Consider the following 15166-nt stretch of genomic DNA (forward strand, 5'->3'; position numbering starts at 1 on the left):
CTGTCCCCAAACGTGGGCCTCCCTCACTGGCACCGCTCTGAGCTGCTGTGGCCCCCCATTCGGCAGCAGTCTGCATCCCCCAGGGCTGCCAGGCAGCAGCGTGGGCCAGGGGTGACACAGACTGTGGGGTAGGGGCACAGCCTCCTACCAGTGACCCTGCACAGCACCCCCTCCCCACGCCTTCCCAGGCCCAGGAGTGCACAGATTAGGCAGCTGCCTGCGGCAGAGCCTCGCATGTGCCAATGGCATGGCCAAGTGCTGCCCGTGCTGCACGAGGCGAGGTGGCACAGCTGCTCCGGGGACACGGCGCGACGTCAGGTGGAGCAGCCGGGCTGCCAAGGGTCTCGGTGGCCCAGGTGGGCAGATGGCAGCGCTCAGCCACAGGAGAAGGGATGGAAACTGCATGCTGCACAGCCAGGCTGGAAGGACACTCTGGGAATGGGGGTGTGGGGCCACAGCTGGCTGGCCCCGGGACCCCTGCTTGGCCCAGCGCTGGCCAGCAGGTCAGTGCCTATGACACTGGCTCTGGGGGAGGGCTGGCACTGCTGCCACAGCTGTGCTGGCAGCTCTGCTCTGGGGCTGGGGGGGCTCTGCCTGCTGGACCCACACGTGGGAGCACAGCTGTGCGTCCTGCCCAGCTCAGCCCCGTCACACCCCCATGGCACAGCCCCTTGCCCTGCTCACCCCTCTGCAACCAGGGCATGGCTGCCTCCCACCCTGCCCACCCTGGGCCGGAGCACTGGCCAGCCCCTGCCAGGGCCATCAGCTCCTGCTGCCCAGCTCCTCAGGCACCCCAGGAGAGCGATGCGCCCACCCAGGCTCTCTGCAGACCCTGGCAGCTATGTGCACTGCTGATGCCTGGCCAGCAGCCTCCAGCTTCAAGCGTGTCACCGTAGGGACACCTGGAGCCATGGGCTACCCCAAACCACAGGGAGCTGAGCGTCACCACGAGATGCCTAGCCAGCCATGAGCTACCCCAAAATACCTGGAGCCGGGTGTCACCACGAGGACCTCACGGCGACGCCTGGAGCCACGTGCACATGCACTGGGTATCCCCGCAGCCGCTGCGCAGGAAGGACACCTCTGCTGCCAGGGCTGCCTCCCCCCTGCCCTGCAAGACCCCCCTCCCTGCAGGCTTCCACCCGGGAAGGGCCTCCAGCACGGCAAATGCTGCTGCCCCCCAAAGCCACGCTCCCTGCCGGCTCCCCGGCCCTGCTGGGCCCCTCGCTGCACTGCGGGTGGCAGGGGGGCAGGTGGCCAGCCTTGCCTGGGGGGAGCAGCATTCTCCCGTGGATGGGCCAGCACCAGCCCGGGGCCGGCATCACCCCGGCCGGCCCCTCGCCGGGACTCCCTCTCCCCCGGCACTGAGCCAGGCCCCCCCCCAGCTCCCCCACCCCAGAACTGGGACTGACCGCCCCCCTCCGCCTCGAGCAACGAGCAACCGCCCCCCCCGGGGGGGGGCCTCCTGCCCCCGACCCCCTGCGGGCGGGGCCGGCGGGCGGGACACCCGGAGCCGTGCCGGTGCCGGTGCCGGTGGCGGAGCGGGAGTCGGAGCGGCTGCGGGGGCGGCCGGGCGGGGCGGCCCTTTGTTGCGAGCGGCGGGCGGAGCAGCCGGAGCCGCCCGGAGCCGCCCCGCGCCCCGCCGCGGGCGGGGACCCCGGAGCCGCCCCCGCTGCCGGCGGCTCCCGCCGCACCCGCCGCCGAGCCGGTGAGCAGCGGGCGGACGGGCGGGCGGGGGGCGCACCGGGTACGGGGAAGGACGGGGGGGGGGGGGGGGGGGGTGCGTGCGTGTGTGTGTGCAAGGGGGTGTGCGCGGGCGGCTGCGTGCGGGGGTGGGGGTGTGTGTGTGTGTGTGTGTGTGTGTGTGTGTGTGTGTGTGTGAGCACGGTGCCTGCGAGGGTTCGTGTGCAACGGGTGTGCAGGGGTGTGCCGGGGTGTGCGGTGTGTGTGCGTGCACAGGGCCCGTGCAAGGGTCTGTGTGTGCACGTGCACGGGGCTCCCCGAGAGGGTGGCAGAGGGCCTGGGGGTGCGTGTGTATGTGTGTGAGTGTGTGTGTGCCTGTGTGCGTGTGCATGTGTGTGCACGTGCGTGTGTGCGTGCAGGGTGCAGGCGCGTTCGGGGTGGGTGCGCGGACGGCAGCCTGCCCCGCGGTGTGGGGCTGTTCCCCGTGGGGGTGTTTCCAGGTGTGTGTTTGCCATCCTGGGTGTGTACAACCCGTAAGCCTCCGTGCGTGTGTTTACATGTGTTACGCACAGTGCTTGGCTGAGGATACGGAAGTGCACACGCAGTGCTCTGGACGTGTGTTATGGGCTGCTCGTAAGAAGGCATGTGTGCACACTCAGTGTCAGGTATGGGGCACGTGTGTGTGTAGCGTGTCCCGCCTGTGTGGATGTGCCCTGGGCACTTGCAGGCTGCATATGTGCTGTGTGTCCCAGGCGTGTGGCCGCTGTGCCTGGCGATGCTGTTAGGTGCCAAAGTAGCCCTTTGGCTTGGGGACGCAGGGAGAGTTGGGGCCACATGGGCTGCGGGATCTCCCCACTGGTCCCCAGTGTCTGCTCCAGCTGGTCCTGTGGCTGCTTTTGGTGTCTGGCACCCCCTCCTCCCCCAGGCAGCACCACAGCAAGAGTGCCAGTGTGCTGACAGTGAGCAGGGCCAAGGAGACTGACACTGGTTTGGGCTCTGTGGGGCCAGGGATGGCTGGGAAGGGGTCACACATCCCCAAGCCAGGACCCCCCAGTTCCTACACCCCGCAGTGCAGAAGTGCCTGCGCTCAGAGCCCACCACGTCCCTGCCCTCCAAGGGGTGCTCGCTGTCTGTCTTGTCTTGTGCCAGGGGTGCCCGACAAGCAGTGGGGGCCCAGGGCAGCACCCCGTGTGTCCTGCGGCCTCCCGGGCAGTCAGTGTGCGCATGCAGGCAGTGTGTGTGCCGGTGCAGGCAGGCCCTGGCACTGAGGGGAGAGGTTGGGCCGTGAGGATACCCCGTAGTCCTCAGAGCTGAGCCCGACGTCGCACAGGAACGTGGGGCCGGGGAGCGATGGGAGTGATAGGAGCAATGGGATGGGTGCGTTTTGCATGGTGGGCTGGGTCCAGGGCCCCCCACAGTACGCCCTGCCCAGGGTGAAGGGGATGCTGTGGGGCAGCATGGGGCTGGCTGAGTGTCACCGTCGGACAGGCACCAGCACCCCGGCCGGGAGATGCTGGCGGTGGGGTCGGAGCTGGCCGGCGGGGCATGGGGGCAGCCAGGCTTCATGTGGCTGCGGGGGGGGGGGCAGAGAGCAGGGCTGTGGCCCCGTGGGAGGCCCTTGGCTTGGGCAGGGTGGCACGGCCAGTGCCCATGGGACGGGGAGGATACCCCGGGGCCCCTGGGCCCTGTGGGGAGCCCTGCGGTGACCTGCCCGGCTGGCCATGCCCCGCAGGCCCTGCACTGGGACCAGCACCCGGCTTTGCCCTCCTGTGCCACGGGCTGGAGGCTGCCCCAGCCCCTGCCCCTTTCCCTCGTCCTGAGCAAGGCCTCCCTCCTGGGGCCGCTGGCTGCCAGGGTGCAGCGAAGCAGAGCCGGCGTGCCTGCACCATACTCCTCCCTGACGCGCCGACCGTGGCTGTGCCGTGAGAGGCAGCCCAGCTCCAGCAGGACGCGGGGCGTTCTCCGAGCTGCTGGCGCTGAGCAGCTGGGTCTGGGAGCATCTGTGCGTGAATCAGCACGGCCCGGGAGCCTGCGCGGCTGCAGGTGTGCGTGCAAGCGCGCTCACGCTCTGCGCGTGTGCGCGGCCGAGAGGAGGCCGCGGGTGTGGGGGGGGGAGTCGGGGGGGACCGCCTGGTGTTGTCTGGCAGCCTCCAGGAGAAAGCCAAGCCGGGGGCGTGCGTGCGAGCCCCAGGAGATGTGGGTCGGGAGGAAGAGCCCGGGCGCGTAGGCTGTGTGTGAGCCGGGTGCAGGTCTCTGAGCAGGGGACGTGCCTGCGCTGCTGCCTGCGCTGCTGCCCATGCTGGGGCAGGCTGCAGAAGGAAGGCGTGAGCACACAGGCAGCAGCAGCAGCAGCGGGGCGCACGCAGCCCCAGCCCTGCTCCTCGCAGGCAGCGGCACCCAGCTCTGCGGCCGTCTTCCCAGGCACCCGCCGCCCGCGGGAACAGGGTGGCGGGTGCCGGCGTGGGAATTTGGTGCAGAAACCACCGCCCCGCCTGCCTGGTGACCCCAGGCCACAGGTTTTGGTGCTGCCTGGGCCCCGGCACCCCAAGCAGTTTCCCCATCGCCAACCGCTGTTGCAGGCGGAGGGCGGGCTGGGACGGCGGCACGGCCGCCACACTTGTGCGTGCAGGTACCTGCAGAGCCGCGCAGGGCACGCACATGCCGGCCCGGCCGGGCGCTGCGCCTGCGCGGGTGTGCGAGCAAGGCAGGGTGCTGCAGGGTGCCCCTGGCGCTGCCCTGCGCTGGCAAGCTGCGTGGGCAGGCGGAGGAGATAAATGGGAGTTTGTCGTAAACAGGCCTGGCTGCCAGCAGCGGTGGGGAGCGCCTCGCGGCCCGCCTTTAAAGGCACAGGCTCTGGCCTCACTCCGCTGCCTGCTCACTGCCCAGCCTGGGCCAGGGCAGCCTGCCCTCCCTGCCCGCCCGGAGAGCAGCTGGCCTCCCCGTGGGGGGTTCCCTTCCCTGCGTGCCATCACACCGGGGTGTTGGCACGGCGCTGCCACGGCCACGCACAGGCGATGGCCGGGTGCCCGGAGTCCCCCAGAGACCCCCAGGGTGCCGTGGGGAGGGCGGACCGTGGCTGCAGGGGTGAGTGTCTGCTCCCACCCCAGGCAGGGTGACGTGCCGGGCTCCGTGAGGCAGAGCCCTGTCCCGTCTGTGGCACTTCCCGGGCAAAGGGTGTTGATAAGGAGGTGGGGTGGAGCTGGCAGGGCTGTCCTTGGCCCAGGAAGGAACGTCGGCCACTGGCAACCACAGCAGGAGCAAGAAGGGAGCTGAGCCAAGGAAGGAGGCAGGGGCACCGCCGGCAGTCCCAGCCCCTGGGCACCAGGTACGGCCCAAGGAGCAGGCACCATCCGGCAGTGCGAAGCGGGCAGAACATGGGAGCGTGGGCGCAGCCGTCTCGGGAGCGTGGGGAGCGCTTTTCCCAGGCAGGGGGCTCGCAGAGGGCCCCGCCGGTGGGATGGCGATGGCCCGGGGCACCGGGGCCGGAGCTGGCTAAGCAGGATGGCGTGAAGCTCTGCCCCACATGGGGAGGGCAGTGGTGGGGCAGCCCCGGCCCCAGGAGGGCTGCCTGCTGCGAGGAGAGACCCTTTTCCCCCCGTTGCCATGGCAAAATAAGCAGCTGTCATTAATAACGCGTTGCCACGGCAACCGCTGGACGAGCAGGCAGTTCTCTGGGGTCTGCATGTGCTGCTGGCGGGGGGCTGCAAGCTTCCCCCACTCCCTGGTCGGGGTGCAGAGCCCACCATGGGCCCAGGCAGAGGGTTGGGCCCAGCACTGCCTGCTCGATGGCACGCCCGCGCCACCCAGCCCACGCTGCGGCCCCACCGGGACCATGCTCGTCCGGGAGCCCCCGGGGACAGGGCACTGGGGCTGGCAGGGACGTGTCCCATGTACCTGGGTACTGACCTGTGTGGACACCAGTGCCGGCGAGCTTTGCCCCGTGGGGTGGGCTGGCACAGGCATCCTGCTGCCTGGCGGTGCTGTGCCCTGTGGGAGCCCATTGTTCCCCAGGGGAGGGCAGGGAGTGCTGGGCTGTGCCAGGGCAGAGGCCACAGCCCCCAGCAGAGACCAGAGCCCGCTGCACGCAGGGTGGCCGGATGGCCGGGGAGAGCCTCTGCAGAGAGTGGAGATGGAGAAAAGCTTAAGCTGAGGGGCTGTGGGAGCAGCAGTGCTCCCCACACGGCCACGGGCGCTGGCAGCACCCTTGGGGGCCGAGCTGTCCCCAGGACAGACATCCCTGGGACAGACATCCCCAGGCCAGCCTTTCCCGGGACAGACGTCCCCGGGGTCCCAGGCCAGCCGGTTCTCCCTGCTGCAGGGAGGGAAGTGTGGGTGCGGGGGAGACCCCCAGCTGCCAGGGCCCGCGGCTGCTGTTAGTGCGTGGAACAAAGCGCCGTTCCCCTCCGGACGGTGACCGGCTGCCGCTGGCTGGGACTCGGCGGGCGGGCGGGAGCAGGGCACAGCCCCTGCCCCGGGCAGGGCACTGCGGGGAAGCTCGCAGCACCGGGTGCCCCACGGGACCGCGGTGCCCCGGGAGCGGGTCCCGCCGGGGCGGGGCTGGGCGGGGGCGGTCCCGGCGGGGAACCGGCCGCCCCCTCTTCCGAGCTGCCCGCCCCGCCCGGGGCACCGGCACGGCTCGGTACAGCCTGGCTCGGTACGGCTGGGCTGGGCTCCGCGCGTTGCCGCCCCGACCCGCCCCGGTGCCCGAACGGGCGGGCAGCCCCGGGGCCGGGGGCGGCGCCGGGGCCGGGCCGGGCCGAGCCGAGCTGAGCCCCTCTCTCCCCGCAGGTCTGCAGCGCCCGGGTGGCTTCGCGGGAGGCGGCGGAGGCCCCGGCCTGGCTCTGCCCGGCCCGGCCCGGCTCGGCCCGGGATGGCGGCGCGGCCGGCGCTGCCGGTCCTGGCGCACTCGGTGCTGGCGGCGGTGCTGCTCTCGGCGGCGCAGGAGCCCGTCCCGCGGGTCAGCCTGCCCTATGGTGAGTGTCTGCCGGCCCACGGTGAGTGTCTGCCCCGCGGGGCTCCGGGGACTCCGGCGGGTCTCCCCCCGCCCCGGGCCGGCTGAGCATCCCGCCCGGTCCCCCGCACACCCGGTCCTCCCCCCCTCCCCGGGCTCCCCGCGCCGTGGGACGGGGTGGCCCCGCGTGGAAACGCCTTGTGACAGCCAGCGGTGCTGAGGCTGCACAACACCTTCCCAGCCAGCCCGGCAAGCCGGGGCTCGTGTCCCGCCGTGGGGCTGGGGCTGGGGCAGCCGCACTCCCCGGGGACGTGGGCGGATGCGGGGCAGCGGGGCCCGCCGGGCAGTGGGGCGCAGCAGCAGCGAGGGCTGCGGCTGTGCTGCTCAGACAGGACAGAGCCCCGGGGCTGCACACACGGCAGGCGGGCAGCAAAGAGGCGTGCTTCCCTGCATCAGGACCCACAGCGAGGGTGTGAGCGGGTCTGGGGCTCCCAGGGGTGCTCGTGTTCCCGCACGCAGGGCAGCATTGGCAGCCATGTCCTGTGCAAACGTGGGATGGGCTGAGCTGGCCACGGAGGCTCTGCCTGCCTGCTCTGCCGTGGGGTTTCATCCTTGTTTGGGCAGCCAGGTGCCTGCGGGTGCTCTCCCTTCTCAGCTGCATCCCTGGGGCTCTGCACAGCCCCTTGCTCTGCTGTGCCTGGCCCCAGGCTGCTCCGGGACCCACTGCAGCCCCCATCAGCAGCGTGACCCCAGCAGGGTTCAGGGCTGCACTGGGGCAGGGGCTGGGGAAGGACAGCCAAGAGGCTGCTCAGCCAGGCAGAGCCCCTCGCAAATGGGGGGTCTGGCCTGCAGACCCCTCTTGCCCTGCAGAGAGCCCCACCAGCAACTGGTATGGGGTGGGTGAGCAGCAGGACACACTCCACGGGCAGCTTGGCCTCGGCACCGGCAGCTGCTGGGCCCAGCTCCATCGTCTGGCGCTGTGGCTGTGGCATGGTGGGGGCCGCCCACATGTGTCTGGGCTGGCTGCGCTGCCAGGAGAAGATGGCTAAATCCAGCTGCTGCCGGCCAGCGGAGCCCGTCCTGTGCTGGCTGCTGGCTGGGCAGCCAGGGAGGGTGCAGTGGTTTGGGCCGGGCCGGCTCTGGCAGAGAGGCGCAGGCAGCTGGGAGCACTCCCTGGCTCAGCACGCTGCGGTTCGTCGGTGTGGACGTGGCCCCGCCACGTGCTCCCGTGACTGCCGGCCATGGTTGTGGTGGCACCAGCAAATCTGGGACCCGCCAAGCTGGACGGGAGGCCCGGGAGCCAGTAGGACAGCCCAGCTCGGCATCATGCCATGCTGTGCCACACCGCGTCGAGCCGCACTGCCCGGCCCTGCCTGCACAGACCGGTTCTGGCCGAGCTCTGCCCACTTGCTGAGGCTGCTTTGGCTGCAGGGGCTGCAGCTTGCAGGCAGTACCCGGGGGTCCCTACCTGGACCCCCAGTGTTGCCACAGGGAGCCGGGCAGGGGGCACGGGCCGGCTGCTCTGCTGACGGCAGAGTGCGCCCAGCGGTGGCTCCTGGGGAGCACGGCCGCATGGGGCTTGCGGTTGGTGGGAGGGAGGAGCTGGTGAGCTGCTCCCCTGGAAGCGCTGGATGTGCCTCCAGCAGGTTTGTCTGGAAGAAGCAGGTCTTGTCCTAACAGGTCCCCTGGCAGCCAGCACCAGCTCCTGCAGCTCCCTGGGCTAGGACAGCTCTGTGGGGTGCAGGGGCTCCCGCTGCCCCTCTGCTGCCTGCACTGGGCTCTGCCCGCCGCAGGCGTCATGACCCTGGTGCTGGGACGCAGGACCCCTGGCAGGAGGATGCCCTGGGGGGGTCGGCATCCCTCCCTCTGTGCTGCTGCAGGAGAGCGGCGGTGGGTGCTGGGCCAGGGGCCAGCTGAGCCCCTGGGGACGGGGGAGATGCCGCCCCACCCAGTGGTAGCTGGGGTTCATGGAGTGACCAGGGAGGGGAAGAGGAACAGGGTCTGGCACCGCAGCACCTTGAGCCCTCACAGTGGCTTGCACCGAGCGGGGGCTCACAGGAGCCCCGGGGCCATCCTGGCAGGGATCCAGGAGCGGGCAGGCGGTCGGGGAAGGTCGGGGCGTCCCTGGGGCGCAGGGTGTCAGGGGTGAGGGAGTTGGCAGCGTGAGTCAGCCCGACGTGTCCCGCTGACACAGCCGGGCCATCTGATTCAGAGTGGCTGCGGGAGAGGAAGGGCTTCCGGGGCCAGGCCACCCACGCGGGACGGGTGCGCGGGTGCTCTGTGACTCAGCCTGCAGCCTCTGCCCTGGCGTCTAGCACGGGCAGCCGCTCGGGCCGCCCCATGAGCCAGGGCAGGCAGCTGGTCCCGGCACCCATCTCTCCCTGCCGCAAGCTCGGGGTCCCCACGGGGCTGGGCTGGGCCACACACGCCGCAGGGCTGAGCCCTGGGGGGCTGTGCGCGGCCAGGCGAGCGCAGACCTGGCTGCGGTGCCCAGTGCCGGGCAGGGCTGCTGTGATGGGGCCGGGACAAGGCAGTGCCTCGTGCTCGCAGCGGCGCGGGTGCTGCCCTCGGGCGCTATCGCGGCTGTGCACGGTTCACTGCGGTGCAGTGCTGTGTGCGTCTGACCGCGTGGGGAGAGCCGGATCCAGCCCTGGCAGCTCCGTGCGGGCAGCACGGCCGAGGTGCGAGGCCGGGGCGGTGGTGCCGAGCAGAGGGGCCACGAGCGAGCCGTGGCGCGGGGGCCCCGGGAGGTCGGGTGCTGACCCGCGTGGGCTGCGCGAGGCTGATGCCTGTCGCTCTGCCTCCCCAGACTCGGCCGAGCGGGTCGTGCAGCGGTTCGAGGTGCCCGGCGTGTCCAACTACACGGCCTTGCTACTGAGCCCGGATGGTGGCACCCTCTACCTGGGGGCGCGCGAGCTGCTCATCGCCGTCAACACCAGCCATTTCCAGCCCGGGGCACCGGCTCGCAGGGTGAGCCCGCGGATGGGGGCCGAGCCCTGTGCAGGACCACAGAGTCCCTGGGGCTGGGCTGCCCTCGGGGAGGGAAGGGGGCACCGAGCCAGCTCTGGTGCAGGGGGTCCCCTCCCCAGCAGCGTCTGGGCTCTGTGTAAGCTGCCACACATTCGGGATCCGCTCAGGACAGTGTGGAGGCAGGTGTCCCGGCTGTCCCAGGCAGCAGGGTGCTTGGCCCCAGTCAGTGGCTGCCTCACCAGTGTGATTGAGGTGGGGAGGACATTGATGCTGGGGGCGAGCTCTGCCAGCCCAAGGCAGGTGGTGTGTGGGGACCAGCCGGTGATGGGGGGCTCCCGGTGACTGTTCCCTCTCTGCAGCTGCCGTGGAGCGCTGATGATGAGAAGAAGAGGCAGTGCGTGTTCAAGGGCAAGGACCCCCAGGTGAGCCCCGCTGCCGGTGGGCATCTGGGGGCTGCAGCAGGAGCGGGCAGTGCCCCGTGCTGGGGTGGGTGCGGGCAGGAGGGCTGAGCCGGGTCCTCTCGCCCCTGCAGAGGGACTGTCACAACTACATCAAGATGCTGCTGCAGCTGAACAGCACCCACCTCTACACCTGCGGGACCTGTGCCTTCAGCCCGGCCTGCGCCTACATCGTGAGCACGGGGAGCGGGGACGGGGTACAGGGGTCCCGCTGGGGGTGCGGCTCCCCTTCTGCCATCGGGGCCCTGCAGTGGGGGTCCTGGGTGCTGGGACGGGCGCTGGCGGTGCTGCCGGCTCACAGCCCGGTCCCGTTGCAGAATGTGCAGCGCTTCAGCCTGGAGCGGGACGTGTCAGGGAAGGTGCTGCTGGAGGACGGGAAGGGACGTTGCCCCTTTGACCCCGAGTACCGGTCCACGGCCGTCATGGTCGGTAAGGCATGTCACCCTGGGACCCTCGCCCTCTCTGCAGCCGGGCTGAACTGGGGCCAGGCCGGCATGGACCCCAGCGGGGGAGCAGAGCTGCGCCGGGTGGCATGTGCTGGGTCCCAGCAGGAGTGTCTCTTTGGCAGACGGCGAGCTCTACGCCGGGACTGTCAGCAACTTCCAGGGCAATGAGCCGACCATCTACCGCAGCCAGGAGAGCCGCATCGCCCTCAAGACAGAGAACTCCCTCAACTGGCTGCAGGGTGAGAGCCGTGGCTGGCATGGCGGGTCGGGGTCCCCATCCCCCGCGATGGGGGAGGCGTGGGGATGGGGGGGCCAGCCCCGGCAGCGGGGCGATGCTGAGGGTGCCTGTGTCCCCAGACCCAGTCTTCGTGGGCTCAGCCTACCTGCGGGAGAGCCTGCCTGCTGGCAACCCTGAGGGCGATGACGACAAGGTCTACTTCTTCTTCAGCGAGACGGGCAAGGAGTTCGACTACTTCGAGAACACCATCGTCTCCCGCATCGCGCGTGTGTGCAAGGTGGGCACAGGGCGGTGGGGGTGTGCGCAGGGGGTTGTGCCCAGGATGTCATTCACCGCTGGGGTGGGGGGGATGTGGGCCCACCCTGCACGTCTACATGCCCAGGTTCCTGGACACCCCAGCGCCTGTGGGAGACCCCTCTGGGGCAGTTATGGCTCTGGAGTGCCCACCCCGGGGCTGTGGCTCGAGCCTGCTGCTCCTGCCAGCCCCATTGGTGGCAGCAACCCTTCCCCATCTCCTCTGCCCCTTGGCAGAGGGGACACAAGCCCTGTCTTCCTCTCAGGTCGTGTTTCATCAGACACTGCTTGGCTTGTGCCTCCCCAACACCGGGGCTGCTCCACTGGGGCCTTGGCACTGCTGCATGGATGGACAGGCCCCTGCTCTGCTTGCCCAGCCCCGTGGGGCTCCCCACTGCTGGGCAGCCATAGCATCGTGCCCTGACCCACTGTGTCATGCAGGGGGACCAGGGAGGGGAGCGTGTGCTGCAGCGGCGATGGACGACCTTCCTGAAGGCGCAGCTGCTCTGCTCGCACCCCGAGGACGGCTTCCCCTTCAACGTGCTGCAGGACGTCTTTGTGCTCACGCCAGGGGAGCTGCGCTGGAGGGAGACGCTATTCTACGGGGTCTTCACCTCGCAGTGGTGAGTGGCAGGTGGGGGACCCGGGAGAGCAGCCTGTGGTGCCATGGGGTGGTCATGGAGGTGCGGGTCGGCTCCGGCCATGCTCAGGTTCCTGGGGTGGTGCGGGGGGACTCGGCAGAGCCGGGGTGCCTGATCTTGCCATGGGCTTTCCCTCTCCCCTGCCAGGAACAAGGGTGGCCTGGGCAGCTCGGCCGTGTGCGCCTTCCCCATGCGCAGCGTGCAGCGAGCCTTCGGCGGGCTCTACAAGGAGGTGAACCGCGAGACACAGCAGTGGTACACGGACACCGGCCCCGTGCCGGAGCCCCGGCCAGGCACGGTAGGTGCCTCCTCGGTGCTTGCCTGAGTGCAGGATGTGGGGCAGCCCCTCACAGTCTCCCGGTCCTGGCGGCTACCACAGCACAGCCACCCACCCGCCCACTGCCCCGTGCCCTGGCCAAGCTCCTTCCTCTTTCCCCAGTGCATCACCAGCCACACGCGGCACCTGAAGATCAACTCATCCCTTCAGATGCCAGACCGAGTGCTGAACTTCATCAAGGACCACTTCCTGATGGACAGCCCCGTGCGCAGCCAGCCGCTGCTGCTGCAGAGCCGCCTGCGATACCAGCAGATCGGCGTCCACCGCGCACAGGGCCTCCACAGCACCTACGACGTCCTCTTCCTGGGCACAGGTGGGTGCAGCTGCGGGCTGCCGATGGGGCGAGTACTAGTGTGCTGTGTACCCCCGGCCCCACTTAGCACGGCCCTTGTGTTTGCAGATGACGGACGGTTGCACAAGGCTGTGCGCGTGAACCACGGGGTGCACATCATCGAGGAGATCCGCCTCTTCCCCGCTGGCCAGCCCGTTCTCCAGCTGCTGCTGGACCAGGACCAGGCAGGAGCTGGGCACAGGCGCACTGGGGCTGGGGCAAGGCGGGGGGATACTGTGGGCTCAGTCTGCATTGGGCAGGTCCTGTTCATGGGCTGGGGGCCAGGGATCCTGGGAGGGCAGCAGTGTGCAGGGGCCGACCCTGCTGCATGGCTCTGGGGCTGGGGCTGCCCGCTGACCCCGCTGTGCCCCCTCCCATAGGGCCTGGTCTATGCAGCCACCTACACGGCGGTGGCTCAGGTGCCCTTCGCCAACTGCAGCCTGTACCGCAGCTGCGGCGAGTGCGTGCTGGCGCGGGACCCCTTCTGTGCCTGGAGCCGGGGTGCCTGCCGCAAGACCAGCCTGCACCCCCCAGCACACCCCCAGTAAGTGCTGCACCCCCTCTCCATCCCCCTGCCCGCCACAGCGCCCTACAGCACCCCGCTGCCCTGACCCCATTCTGTCCCCAGGCTCTGGGCGCAGGACATTGAGGATGCTGACACGGAGCGGCTCTGCCAGCTGGCCAACGCCTCCCAGCCCCGGCCCCGCGTCCTCCTGCCCCCAGGTGAGCTCCTGCAGGTGCTGCCATGCCAGCCCAGGGTGTCCAGGGGGCTGCCACATGCCCCAGGCTCCTGCTCGGCACCCCCCATCACCCTCGCACCTACCGCTGGGGTCCCCACGGCCTCGCTGACTTCCCCACGGGTTGTCTCCCTGCAGCCTCAGGCGCCTCATGCCAGCGGATCCAGCTGCCGCCCAACGCGGTACGGCCGCTGCCGTGCCGGCTGCTCTCCAACCTGGCCTCGCGGCGCTGGCTGCACGACGGGGCGCCCGTCAACGCCTCCTACCTGGTGCTGCCCGATGGGGCCCTCATCCTGGTGGGCAGCCCCGAGCGGGCAGGTACCTATGAGTGCTGGTCGCTGGAGGAGGGCTTCCGCAAGCTGATGGCCAGCTACTGCGTGAGTGTGCAGGAGCCAGCCCGTGGGCTGCCGGACCCCAACAGGAAGGTGGCCGCTGGCCGGGACGCCCTGGAGACTGTCAGCACGTCCCGGAGCACCTCAGCGGTGGGCAGCGCCGCAGCCCGGTTGGATGGCAAGACCTACTGGACTGAGTTCCTGGTGATGTGTGTGCTCTTTGCCGCCGCTGTCCTTGTGCTGGCCCTCTTCCTCCTGCACCGGCACCGTGATGGCATGAAAGCCTTGCTGGAGCCCGGTGACCCCGGCCGGCACCAGAAGCCGCCCCGCAAGCCGGTGGAGAGCCTGCCCCTGAACGGCAGCAGCCTGCCCAACGCGGCGTCTGAGCACAAGGGCTACCAGGCTCTGCAGGACAACTACATCGTCAGCACCCCTGTGCACGAGCCCCCAGGTCCCCCACGCGCCTTCTCCGAGTCGGAGAAGAGGCCCCTCCACGTCCGGGACAGCTTCGTGGAGGTGTCTCCCGCCTGCCAAAGACCCCGGGTGCGCCTGGGCTCCGAGATCCAAGACTCGGTGGTGTGACGGGGACAAGAGCCGAGCCCTCACCCACGACCGCCTCTGCTCTGCTGAGCCTCGCCGGACCGCGGCGCTGCAGCTGGGGTCCGTCTTGTCTGTGTGTGCATGCCTGGAGCCCGTGCCCTGCTGTGGCACCCACCCAGCCGCTGGGGCCAGCCCCACCTTGTCCCATTGGGGCTCGGCTCCTCCAGGAGGTCCCCGGGCGTCACCTCGGCTGCTCCGGCCCCGCTCCTCAGGACGGTGCTGGCAGCTCCAGGTGTGAGGGGTGCTGCGTGCCTTCCAGGGACGTGCGGGACTTTTCCCCCAGCCCGGTGTCCCCACTGCGGGGATGGACACGGTGTCCAGCTCAGGCTGCTGGTGCGGCCCCCGGCTCTGACGGCTCTGTGGGGCCGCAGCCCCCTCTATGCAGAGGGCAGGAGGGGGCAGCCGCAGCCCCCTCGCGCCCCGACTCACTGTGACGTCCCACTGCGGGACCCAGAGCCACGTGTGCGACCGGGCGGTGCCGGTGCAGCAACCCTGCGGCATGTGCTGTGTGTCTGTGCTTGGTTCGTTTTTAATACGTCGAAAATGTGAATCGTGTCCCGGGGAGGGTACGGGGAGCGGCGCTCGCCCCGCACCGGGCTGGGCAGCGACTCGCCCCCATGTCCCCATGTGCGTGTGCAGAAACGTTTGTGGTTTTTATATAAAGTCCAAGTGTCTCCTTTAGACGTGTGTGTGCAGCTGCGGCAGGGCTGGGCACCTTCCCGGGGCCGACTGTGGCCGGGACCATCCTGGTGGCTCTGTGGAAAGGAATTGTGTCCAGCTCTTGCTGTGGTTGGGGGGAAAACCTGCCCACGGCCGGCTGCTCCTTGCCCAGGTGGGGACAGACAGGGCAGGAGGGTTGTGCTTGCAGTCAGATTTCCTGCAGTCTGCAGTGTCCCCATGTGCTTGGCCAAGCATTGGGCTGGGGCACACAGGGGCCCACAGGGCGCTGGCTGTGTGCCCATGCAGTGATGCTGCCCAGGGCTGGTGCGAGAGAGTCCCTGCAACCCCGCTGTCAGGGTGTCATGCATCCACGGCAGCAAGCTCAGGCAGCACTCAGCTGTTTTGGGGCTGTGCATGGAGGTGCATGCTGCGGTGGGCAGTCTGGTGGGGGCAGAGCAGAGTGGCCCCCACAGTGGTGGAGGCAGGGA

At 70.0% G+C, this 15166-nt stretch overlaps 1 protein-coding gene across 2 annotated transcripts; it reads left to right on the plus strand.

The window, feature by feature from the left end:
- The first annotated feature begins 1619 nt into the window (after nucleotides 1-1619).
- Nucleotides 1620-14699, plus strand: SEMA4B (semaphorin 4B). 2 transcript variants are annotated; one of them, XM_030016071.2, is made up of 15 exons: nucleotides 1620-1708; nucleotides 6472-6656; nucleotides 9444-9604; nucleotides 9964-10026; nucleotides 10137-10235; nucleotides 10380-10491; nucleotides 10631-10747; nucleotides 10866-11023; nucleotides 11482-11663; nucleotides 11829-11979; nucleotides 12121-12331; nucleotides 12419-12534; nucleotides 12730-12893; nucleotides 12978-13072; nucleotides 13225-14699. In XM_030016071.2, exons 2-15 carry the CDS (start codon nucleotides 6554-6556, stop codon nucleotides 13998-14000), a joined length of 2508 nt encoding a protein of 835 aa, XP_029871931.1. In that variant the 5' UTR covers nucleotides 1620-1708; nucleotides 6472-6553; the 3' UTR covers nucleotides 14001-14699. The 2 variants fall into 2 exon arrangements, with proteins under 2 accessions (XP_029871931.1, XP_029871932.1); XM_030016072.2 differs by lacking the exon at nucleotides 1620-1708 and adding an exon at nucleotides 4827-5008.
- Nucleotides 14700-15166: the final 467 nt, after the last annotated feature.

Source organism: Aquila chrysaetos, chromosome 5 (assembly GCF_900496995.4).
Source record: "Aquila chrysaetos chrysaetos chromosome 5, bAquChr1.4, whole genome shotgun sequence".
Classification (NCBI taxonomy): domain Eukaryota; kingdom Metazoa; phylum Chordata; class Aves; order Accipitriformes; family Accipitridae; genus Aquila; species Aquila chrysaetos.

What these genes read in the sequence shown, in the direction of transcription:
- SEMA4B (XM_030016071.2), top strand. Translation starts at nt 6,554, where the DNA reads ATGGCGGCGCGGCCGGCGCTGCCGGTCCTGGCGCACTCGGTGCTGGCG. An exon ending in GCATCGCGCGTGTGTGCAAG is followed by an intron (nt 11,024 to 11,481) that starts GTGGGCACAGGG and finishes TGTGTCATGCAG; the next exon opens with GGGGACCAGGGAGGGGAGCG. An exon ending in TGCTGCTGGACCAGGACCAG is followed by an intron (nt 12,535 to 12,729) that starts GCAGGAGCTGGG and finishes CCCCTCCCATAG; the next exon opens with GGCCTGGTCTATGCAGCCAC.